Here is a 12,379-nt window from a genome sequence, read left to right as displayed (position 1 = left end):
GCTCCCTGGTTCTGGTTCCTCTTGGCTCCCTTCCTGCTGCCTGGCTCCCTGGTTCTGGTTTCTCTTGGCTCCCTTCCTGCTGCCTGGCTCCCTGGTTCTGGTTCATCTTGGCTCCCTTCCTGCTGCCTGGCTCCCTGGTTCTGGTTTCTCTTGGCTCCCTTCCTGCTGCCTGGCTCCCTGGTTCTGGTTTCTCTTGGCTCCCTTCCTGCTGCCTGGCTCCCTGGTTCTGGTTCATCTTGGCTCCCTTCCTGCTGCCTGGCTCCCTGGTTCTGGTTTCTCTTGGCTCCCTTCCTGCTGCCTGGCTCCCTGGTTCTGGTTCCTCTTGGCTCCCTTCCTGCTGCCTGGCTCCCTGGTTCTGGTTTCTCTTGGCTCCCTTCCTGCTGCCTGGCTCCCTGGTCCTGGCTCCTCTTGGCTGCCTTCCTACTGCCTGGCTCCCTGGTTCTGGTCCCTCTTGGCTGCCTTCCTGCTGCCTGGCTCCCTGGTTCTGGTCCCTCTTGGCTGCCTTCCTACTGCCTGGCTCCCTGGTTCTGGTTCCTCTTGGCTGCCTTCCTACTGCCTGGCTCCCTGGTTCTGGTTCCTCCTGGCTGCCTTCCTACTGCCTGGCTCCCTGGTTCTGGTTCCTCTTGGCTGCCTTCCTGCTGCCTGGCTCCCTGGTTCTGGTCCCTCTTGGCTGCCTTCCTACTGCCTGGCTCCCTGCTTCTGGTTCCTCTTGGCTGCCTTCCTGCTGCCTGGCTCCCTGGTTCTGGTCCCTCTTGGCTCCCTTCCTACTGCCTGGCTCCCTGGTTCTGGTCCCTCTTGGCTGCCTTCCTACTGCCTGGCTCCCTGGTTCTGGTTCCTCTTGGCTGCCTTCCTGCTGCCTGGCTCCCTGGTTCTGGTTCCTCTTGGCTGCCTTCCTACTGCCTGGCTCCCTGCTTCTGGTTCCTCCTGGCTGCCTTCCTACTGCCTGGCTCCCTGGTTCTGGTTCCTCCTGGCTGCCTTCCTACTGCCTGGCTTGGTGGTTCTGGTTCTGTCCAGGTCGAAGGAGGGCAGATGGATTAGCCATATGGCAGACAGGAGTAATGCCGCCACACACACACACACACACACACACACACACACACACACACACACACACACACACACACACACACACACACACACACACACACACACACACACACACACACACACTAACTGTCATGCCGTCTCGGTCTTATAAAAGTCACATCCAACCGGATCATATCACCAGATCAGCCAGGCGTCAGCTTGGAACCTGTTTGCTCCGCTTGCTGTTTGTGTGAACACATCTTGGGTTTTAGATGTGTCTGGGTCTACCATTATTTTGTGAAGAGCTCTGTAAACTAGATTGACTGACAGTTGTGTAAATACTTTATTCTAAAACAGACTGGCTGACAGACAGGCACACAGAGAGAGCTGTGGGGCATGTTTACCTAACACTACTGCCTGAGAGCATCTGAGAACACACACACACACACACACACACACACACACACACACACACACACACACACACACACACACACACACACACACACACACACACACACACACACACAGAAGCAGGGTGAAGGAAAACACTAAAAATAAACGTAAAAAAAAAAGTCTGCTGACAGAGGGTGTACAAACAGAACACTGCAGAGAGGATGCAAGTACAGTTCTGTGTGTGTGTGTCTGTGGGTGTGTCTGTGTGTGTGTGTGTGTGTGTCTGTGGGTGTGTGTCTGTGTGTGTGTGTCTGTGTGTGTCTGTGGGTGTGTCTGTGGGTGTGTCTGTGTGTGTGTGTGTGTGTCTGTGGGTGTGTCTGTGGGTGTGTCTGTGTGTGTGTGGGTGTGTCTGTGGGTGTGTCTGTGGGTGTGTCTGTGGGTGTGGGTGAGTGTGTGTGAGTATCAAACTTGGCATGCAGGGCAGGGAGGCCACTACTTGATCTTTCCAGCAGGCATCTGTGTGTATGTGTGACAAGCCTCTTAGAATGAACTGCACACCAAGCAGACTGTCAGAGAGAGAGTAGCCCCAAGAAGGCAGGCGTATCAGCAGCTCTAAGCCCAGAAACTAACTGACAGCCGACACTGGGCTTGAGAGCAGCACAGCATGGCCTTTTCCTGGAGCCAGGATGCTAACGGCTAACAACTTATAGATGCCACACTGTGTGTGTGTCTAGCAGAGCGCTGCAGAGATTTAAGAGATCTTGGAGTGCAATTTTCCCTCGTTCTCCCACTCACTCCCTTGCTTCAATAATTCCGTCTCTCCAGGAAGACTACAGAGGAATGACAGAGGGAGAGAAGGAGTGGAGGAGGAGAGGAAGATAGGGAGGGAAGGATGATGGAGGCTGCTAAAACAGATGTCACAAAACCACAGGGTCCCAGTGTTGTTCATTTTTGTTTCTCTCTCACCCCCTCATTTTCCCTCACTCCCACTGTCTCTGTACATTCCTCTCTCCCTCACTCCCACTGTCTCTGTCCATTCCTCTCTCCCTCAATCCCAGTCTCTGTCCATTCCTCTCTCTCTCACTCCCACTGTCTCAGTCCATTCCTCTCTCCCTCACTCCCACTGTCTGTTCATTCCTCTCTCCCTCACTCCCACTCTCTGTCCATTCCTCTCCCTCACTCCCACTGTCTCTGTCCATTCCTCTCTCCCTCACTCCCACTGTCTCTGTCCATTCCTCTCTCCCTCACTCCCACTGTCTCTGTCCATTCCTCTCTCCCTCACCCCCACTGTCTCTGTCCATTCCTCTCTCCCTCACCCCCACTGTCTCTGTCCATTCCTCTCTCTCTCACTCCCACTGTCTTAGTCCATTCCTCTCTCCCTCACTCCCACTGTCTGTTCATTCCTCTCTCCCTCACTCCCACTCTCTGTCCATTCCTCTCCCTCACTCCCACTGTCTCTGTCCATTCCTCTCTCCCTCACTCCCAGTCTCTGTCCATTCCTCTCTCTCTCACTCCCACTGTCTCAGTCCATTCCTCTCTCCCTCACTCCCACTGTCTGTTCATTCCTCTCTCCCTCAATCCCACTCTCTGTCCATTCCTCTCCCTCACTCCCACTGTCTCTGTCCATTCCTCTCTCCCTCACTCCCACTGTCTCTGTCCATTCCTCTCTCCCTCACTCCCACTGTCTCTGTCCATTCCTCTCTCCCTCACTCCCAGTCTCTGTCCATTCCTCTCTCTCTCTCTCACTCCCACTGTCTCAGTCCATTCCTCTCTCCCTCACTCCCACTGTCTGTTCATTCCTCTCTCCCTCAATCCCACTCTCTGTCCATTCCTCTCCCTCACTCCCACTGTCTCTGTCCATTCCTCTCTCCCTCACTCCCACTGTCTCTGTCCATTCCTCTCTCCCTCACTCCCACTGTCTCTGTCCATTCCTCTCTCCCTCACTCCCACTGTCTGTCCATTCCTCTCTCACTGTCTCTGTCCATTCCTCTCTCCCTCACTCCCACTGTCTCTGTCCATTCCTCTCTCCCTCACTCCCACTGTCTGTCCATTCCTCTCTCACTGTCTCTGTCCATTCCTCTCTCCCTTTTTCTCTATTCTTCCCTCCTTCTCCCTGACTCATTTTACGCTCTCCCCTCTCCTCTCTCTCCCCTCTCCTCTCTCTCCCCTCTCCTCTCTTCTCTCCACCATAAGGCGGTAAACCTGTCAGATGGATATGCATTTTAAGAAGGCGGCTCTATATGCCTGAAAAACACACACACACACACACACACACAAACCTGCACGGGCATTTGTGCTCGCTCACACACACACAAATACAGACATGCACCCACACACTCATGCATACAGACACACACGCACACACGCACGCACACACACACTCACACACACACGCACACACACGCACGCACGCACGCACGCACACACATTATTTATATATTTCTGCCAAGATGCATTTTTAAATTGATAGTCGTTGGCTCAATGACTGGATGTCTATGGGAACAGCTAGCATGTCATTGCGCTAACGCTAGTAGTAATTCATCCCCCCTACCCTTGCCACCACTGCTAAAAAGAATCATAGGGGAAACACTGCACACTCACTGCACACAAACGAATATACCTTTCTTCCCTTCCTGATTACCTCCACCCTAAACACACACGCAGAAGATAGTGTCTCTCACATCAACACATCAGAATCAGAGCTTGGTCTTTTCTCTCAGGGTGACAGATGCTGCTTTAAACCATCAGCTCTCCCTCATAAATACAACCATATACTGTATTATAAACTGGGTGTTCAGAGTCCTGAATGCTGATTGGCTGACAGCCGTGGTATATCAGACCGTATACCACGGGTATGACAAAACATTTATTTTTACTGCTCTAATTACGTTGATAACCAGTTTATAATAGCAATAAGGCACCTCGGGGGTTTGTGGTATATGACCAATATACCACGGCTAAGGGCTGCATCCAGGCTGTACTCCGCGATGCGTCGTGCCTAAGAACATCCCTTAGCCGTGGTATATTGGCCATATACCACACCCCCTTGTGCCTTATTGCTTAATTATATCACTCTCTATTCCTCATGAACTAACTGGCTGGTCAACTCTGCTCTGTCCTAGTGGATAATCTCTCTACTCTGAAGTCAATGTTAATTATGGGATGTGTAACTTAAGGGTAGTCTGCTTTGTGATCTGCATTCACAGTCCGGTCTGCAAGAGCTTCTAGTCCCATTCAGTCCAGACGACTACTATTACACAGTGTGTGTGAGTGCGTACGTGCGTGTGAGTGCGTACATGCGTGCACGCGCGCATGAGTGAATGGATGGCCAAGGCCAGGCTTAGCCGAGGTACTCACGCTGACGCGGTCCTTTCCTCCAGGCTCGATCATATAGGTGTGATTCCCATCAAAGAACATCCCACTGACAGAGAGAGAGAAAAAGAGAGATCAATATGACCGCCAGCCATTGCAGACGTAAACAAGATGGATGCCAGCACTCTCTCTCCTCTCTACAGTAACTGATGAGGACTGTGTGTGTCTGTAATGGCACTAAGAGGGACAGGTGTCTATGGATGGTTTATAGAGGTACATGTATATGGATGGTTTAAAATGGTACATGTCTATGGATGGTTTATAATGGTACATGTCTATGGATTGTTTATACTGGCACATGTCTATGGATGGTTTATACTGGTACTTATACTGGTACATGTCAGGACACAAAAACACTGCAGGTCTGTTGTAAATGAGCCTCCTCTCCAAAACTAACACTACTAACTTACACTAGTAAGCAACACTAGTAACCAACACAAGTAACCAAGACTACTAACCAACACTAATAACCAACACTACTTACACTAGTAAATAACACCACTAAACAACACTAATAACTAACATTACTAACACTACTAACCAACACTACTAACCAACACTACTAGCCAACACTACTAACCAACACTATTAACCAACACTACTACCAAAACTACTAGCCAACACCAGTAACCAACATTACTAACCAACACTACTAACACTAGTAACCAACACTGCTAACCAACACTACAAACACCAGTAACCAACACTACTAACCAACACCACAAACTAACACTACCACTAGTAAGTAACACTACTAACCAACACTACTAACCAACACTACTAACCAACACTAGTAAAACTAGTAACCAACACTACCAAACAAAACTACTAACCAACACCACTAACACTAGTAACCAACACTAATAACCAACACTACTAACCAACCCCACTACTAGTAACTAACACTACTAACCAACACTACTAACACTACTAACCAGCACTACTACTAGTAACCAACACTACTAACCAAAACTACTAACCAACACTAGTAACAAACACTACTACTATTAACTAACACTACTAACCAACACTACTACTAGTAACCAACACTACAAACCAACACTACTAACCAACACTAGTAACAAACACTACTACTAGTAACTAACACTAATAACCAACAATACTCACCAAAACTATAAACCAACACTACTACTAGTAACTAACATTAATAACCAACAATACTCACCAAAACTATAAACCAACACTACTACTATTAACTAACACTACTAACCAACACTACTACTAGTAACCAACACTACAAACCAACACTACTACTAGTAACTAACACTACTAACCAACACTACTACACTACTAACCAACACTACTACTAGTAACCACAACTACTAACCAAAACAACTAACCAACACTACTAACACTAGTAACCAACACTAATAACGAACACTACTAACCAACACTACTAATCGTAACTAACACTACTAAACAACACTACTAACCAACACCACTACTAGTAACTGTCACGTCCTGACCAGTATAAGGGTTATTGGTTATTGTAGTTTGGTCAGGACGTGGCAGAGGGTATTTTGTTTATGTGGTTCGGGGTGGTGATTTATGTAGTAGGGTGTTTGATTTAATATTTCCGGGTTTTGGTCTATGTTCTATGTTTTGTATTTCTATGTTCTTTCTGGTTTATTGTATTTCTATGTTTAGGTTGATGGGGGTTGGACTCTCAATTGGAGGCAGGTGCTTTCTCGTTGCCTATGATTGAGAGTCCTATATATGGGTAATTGTTCGGTTTGGTGTTGTGGGAGATTGTTTCTTGTTTTGCCTGTGTGAGCATGACAAGACTGTTTTGTTGTTAGTGAGTTCTTCGTTTTTGTTACTTTGGTGTTCGCTTTATTTATAAATAAAAACAAGATGAGCATCCACATTCCTGCTGCGTTTTGGTCCTCTATCCCCGACGACAACCGTTACAGTAACTAACACTACTAAACAACACTACTAACCAACACTACTAACACTACTAACCAACACTACTACTAGTAACTAACACTACTAATAAACACTACTAACCAACACTACTACTAGTAACTAACACTACTAACCAACACTACTAATACTACTAACCAACACTACTAACACTAGTAACCAACACTAATAACCAACACTACTAACCAACACTACTAACACTACTAAACAACACCACTACTAGTAACTAACACTACTAACGAACACTGACTAACACTAGAAACCAACACTAATAACTAACACTACTAACCAACACTACTAACACTACTAACCAACATCACTACTAGTAACTAACCAACATCACTACTAGTAACTAACACTACTAAACAACACTACTAACAAACACTAATAACACTACTAACCAACACCACTACTGGTAACTAACAATACTAAACAACACTACTAACACTACTAACCAACACTACTACTAGTAACAAACACTACTAACCAACACTACTAACTAACACTACTACTAGTAACCAACACTACGAACCAAAACTACTAACCAACACTACTAACACTAGTAACCAACACTAATAACCAACACTACTAACCAACACTACTAACACTACTAACCAACACTACTAAACAACACTACTAACACTACTAACCAACACTACTAACACTACTAACCAACACCACTACTAGTAACTAACACTACTATCCAACACTACTAACACTACTAAACAACACCACTACTGGTAACTAACACTACTAACCAACACTACTACTAGTAACAAACACCACTAACCAACACTACTAACTAACACTACTACTAGTAACCAACACTACGAACCAAAACTACTAACCAACACTACTAACCAACACTAATAACCAACACTACTAACCAACACTACTAACACTACTAACCAACACTACTGCTAGTAACTAACACTACTAACCAACACAACTACTAGCAACTAACACTACTAACCAACACTACTAACACTAGTAACCAACACTAATAACCAACACTACTAACACTACTAACCAACACCACTACTAGTAACTAACACTACTAGCCAACACTACTACTAGTAACAAACACTACTAACCAAAACTACTAACCAACACTAGTAACCAACACTACTACTAGTAATTAACACTACTAAATAACACTACAAACCAACACTACTACTATTAACTAACACTACTAACCAACACTACTACTAGTAACCAACACTACAAACCAACACTACTACTAGTAACTAACACTACTAACCAACACTACTACTAGGATATCATAAGGTGAATGCACCAATTTGTAAGTCGTTCTGGATAAGATCGTCTGCTAAATGACGTAAATGTAAAATGTAAAATACTAGTAACTAACACTACTAACCAACACTACTACTAGTAACTAACACTTCTAACCAACACTACTACTAGTAACTAACACTTCTAAACAACACTACTAACACTACTAACCAACAATACTACTACTAACTAACACTAACAACCAACACTACTACTAGTAACCAACACTACTAACCAAATCTACTAACCAACACTACTAACACTAGTAACCAACATTAATAACCAACACTACTAACCAACACTACTCCTAGTAACTTACACTACTAACCAACACTACTAACACTAGTAACCAACACTAATAACCAACACTACTAACACTACTAACCAACACTACTACTAGTAACTAACACTAGTAACAAACACTACTAACACTAGTAACCAACAATACTAACCAACACTACTACTAATAACTAACACTACTAAACAACACTACTAACACTACTAACCAACACTACTAGTAACTAACACTACTAAACAACACTACTAACACTACTAACCAACACCACTACTAGTAACTAACACTACTAAACAACACTACTAACACTAATAACCAACACTACTACTAGTAACTAACATGACTAAACAACAGTACTAACACTATAACCAACACTACTAACCAACACTACTACTAGTAACTAACACTACAAACCAACACTACTACTACTAACTAACACTACTAACCAACAGTACTACCAGTAACCAACACTAGTAACCAAAACAACTAACCAACACTACTAACACTAGTAACCAACACTAAAAACCAACACTACTAACCAACACTACTACTAGTAACTAACACTACTAACCAACACTACTAACTAACACTACTACTAGTAACCAACATTACTAACCAAAACTACTAACCAACACTACTATCACTAGTAACCAACACTAATAACAAACACTACTAACCAACACAACTAACACTACAAACCAACACTACTACTACTAACACTACTAACCAACACTACTAACACTACTAACCAACAGTACTACTAGTAACCAACACTACTAACCAAAACAACTAACCAACACTACTAACACTAGAAACCAACACTAATAACCAACACTACTAACTAACACTACTAACCAACACTACTACTAGTAACTAACACTAGTAACAAACACTACTAACACTAGTAACCAACACTACTAACCAACACTACTACTAATAACTAACACTACTAAACAACACTACTAACACTACTAACCAACACTACTAACACTACTAACAAACACTACTACTAGTAACTAACACTACTAAACAACACTACTAACAGTACTAACCAACACTGCTTACACTACTAACCAACACCACTACTAGTAACTAACATTACTAAACAACACTACTAACACTACTAACCAACACTACTACTAGTAACTAACACTAGTAACAAACACTACTAACACTAGTAACCAACACTACTAACCAACACTACTACTAATAACTAACACTACTAAACAACACTACTAACACAACTAACCAACACTACTAACACTACTAACAAACACTACTACTAGTAACTAACACTACTAAACAACACTACTAACACTAGTAACCAACACTACTACTAGTAACTAACATGACTAAACAACAGTACTAACACTACTAACCAACACTACTACTAGTAACTAACTCTACTAACCAACACTACTACTAGTAACCAACACTACTAACTAAAACTACTAACCAACACTACTATCACTAGTAACCAACACTAATAACAAACACTACTAACCAACACTACTACTACTATTAACACTACTAACCAACACTACTAACACTACTAACCAACAGTACTACTAGTAACCAACACTACTAACCAAAACAACTAACCAACACTACTAACCAACACTACTAACCAACACTACTACTAGTAACTAACACTACTAACCAACACTACTACTAGTAACTAACACTACTAAACAACACTCCTAACACTACTATCCAACACTACTACTAGTAACTAACACTACTAACCAACACTACTAACTAATACTACTACTAGTAACCAACACTACTAACCAAAACTACTATCACTAGTAACCAACAATACTAACCAACACTACTAACACTACAAACCAACACTACTACTACTAACACTACTAACCAACACTACTAACACTACTAACCAACAGTACTACTAGCAACCAACACTACTAACCAAAACAACTAACCAACACTACTAACACTAGTAACCAACACTAATAACCAACACTACTAACCAACACTGCTAGTAGTGTTGTCTGGCATTATGTGGCTGAGTGATGAGGAGAAAGTGAAATAGTATTCTGTCCATCGTGTATTTCCGTTTGTGGAATATTTAGATAAAGCCTGGAATAAAAGAAAAAGGGCTACCTATAATTAAATTGTACAAATATTTAGCTTCTATGTGGTAAATGGCGTGTGTGTATATACAGTCGTGGCCAAAAGTTTTGAGAATGACACAAATATTAATTTTCACAAAGTTTGCTGCTTCAGTGTCTTTAGATATTTTTGTCAGATGTTACTATGGAATGCTGAAGTATAATTACAAGCATTTCATAAGTGTCATAGGCTTTTATTGACAATTACATGAAGTTGATGCAAAGAGTCAATATTTGCAGTGTTGACCCTTCTTTTTCAAGACCTCTGCAATCCGCCCTGGCATGCTGTCAATTAACTTCTGGGCCACATCCTGACTGATGGCAGCCCATTCTTGCATAATCAATGCTTGGAGTTTGTCAGAATTTGTGGGTTTTTGTTTGTCCACCCGCCTCTTGAGGATTAACCACAAGTTCTCAATCGGATTAAGGTCTGGGGAGTTAACTAGCCATTGACCCAAAATATCGATGTTTTGTTCCCCGAGCCACTTAGTTATCACTTTTGCCTTATAGAAAGGTGCTCCATCATGCTAGAAAAGGCATTGTTCGTCACCAAACTGTTACTGGATGGTTGGGAGAAGTTGCTCTCAGAGGATGTGTTGGTACCATTCTTAATTCATGGCTGTGTTCTTAGGCAAAATTGTGAGTGAGCCCACTCCCTTGGCTGAGAAGCAACCCCACACATGAATGGTCTCAGAATTCTTTACTGTTGGCATGACACAGGACTGATGGTAGCACTCACCTTGTCTTCTCCAGGTGCCCCAAACAATCGGAAAGGGGATTCATCAGAGAAAATGACTTTACCCCAGTCCTCAGCAGTCCAATCCCTGTACCTTTTGCAGAATATCAGTCTGTCCCTGATGTTTTTCCTGGAGAGAAGTGGCTTCTTTGCTGCCCTTGGCACCAGGCCATCCTCCAAAAAGTCTTCGCCTCACTGTGCATGCAGATGCACTCACACCTGCCTGCTGCCATTCCTGAGCAAGCTCTGTACTGGTGGTGCCCCGATCCCGCAGCTGAATCAACTTTAGGAGACGGTCCTGGCGCTTGCTGGACTTTCTTGGGCGCCCTGAAGCCTTCTTCACAACAATTGTACCGCTCTCCTTGAAGTTCTTAATGATCCGATAAATGGTTGATTTAGGTGCAATCTTACTGGCAGCAATATCCTTGCCTGTGAAGCCCTTTTTGTGCAAAGCAATGATGACGGCACATGTTTCCATGCAGGTAACCATGGCTGACAGTAGAAGAACAATGATTCCAAGCACCACCATCCTTTTGAAGCTTCCAGTCTGTTATTCGAACTCAATCAGCATGGCAGAGTGATCTCCAGCCTTGTCCTCGTCAACACTCACACCTGTGTTAACGAGAGAATCACTGACATGATGTAAGCTGGTCCTTTTGTGGCAGGGCTGAAATGCAGTGGAAAGGTTTTTTGGGGATTCAGTTCATTTGCATGGCAAAGAGGGACTTTTCAATTAATTGCAATTCATCTGATCACTCTTCATAAAATTCTGTAGTATATACAAATTACCATCATACAAACTGAGGCAGCAGACTTTGTGAAAATGTATATTTGTGTGATTCTCAAAACCTTTGGCCACGACTGTAGATTGTCTATACTGTAGGTTTGTCTCCCATATGAATCTTCTCTTTGTGCCAGACTGGGTTCAAATGACTTCTGTTTACTTTTTTTTTTTTTTTATCTTTATTTATTTATCTGTATACAGTTGAAGTCGGAAGTTTACATACACCTTAGCCAAAGACATTTAAACTCAGTTTTTCACAATTCCTGACATTTAATCCAAGTAACAATTCCCTGTCTTAGGTCAGTTAGGATCACCACTTTATTTTAAGAATGTGAAATGTCAGAATAATAGTTGAGAGAATTATTTATTTTAGCTTTTATTTCTTTCATCACATT

The 12,379-nt window shown here is 43.2% G+C and overlaps 1 protein-coding gene across 2 annotated transcripts in view; it reads right to left on the bottom strand.

Annotated features, from left to right (window-relative positions):
* LOC106576002 (disintegrin and metalloproteinase domain-containing protein 22) overlaps positions 1-12,379 on the bottom strand; it is a 107,882-nt gene that overhangs the window by 36,880 nt on the left and 58,623 nt on the right. For both annotated transcript variants that reach the window (XM_045698510.1, XM_045698520.1), the window contains exon 6: positions 4,780-4,843. In XM_045698510.1, coding sequence (XP_045554466.1) covers positions 4,780-4,843 — 64 coding nt within the window. The remainder of the gene's footprint in view (positions 1-4,779; positions 4,844-12,379) is intronic.

This window comes from Salmo salar, chromosome ssa02, assembly GCF_905237065.1.
Source record: "Salmo salar chromosome ssa02, Ssal_v3.1, whole genome shotgun sequence".
Classification (NCBI taxonomy): domain Eukaryota; kingdom Metazoa; phylum Chordata; class Actinopteri; order Salmoniformes; family Salmonidae; genus Salmo; species Salmo salar.
Note: the sequence above shows the minus strand (reverse complement) of the source record. Positions and strands in the feature narration are given on the sequence as shown.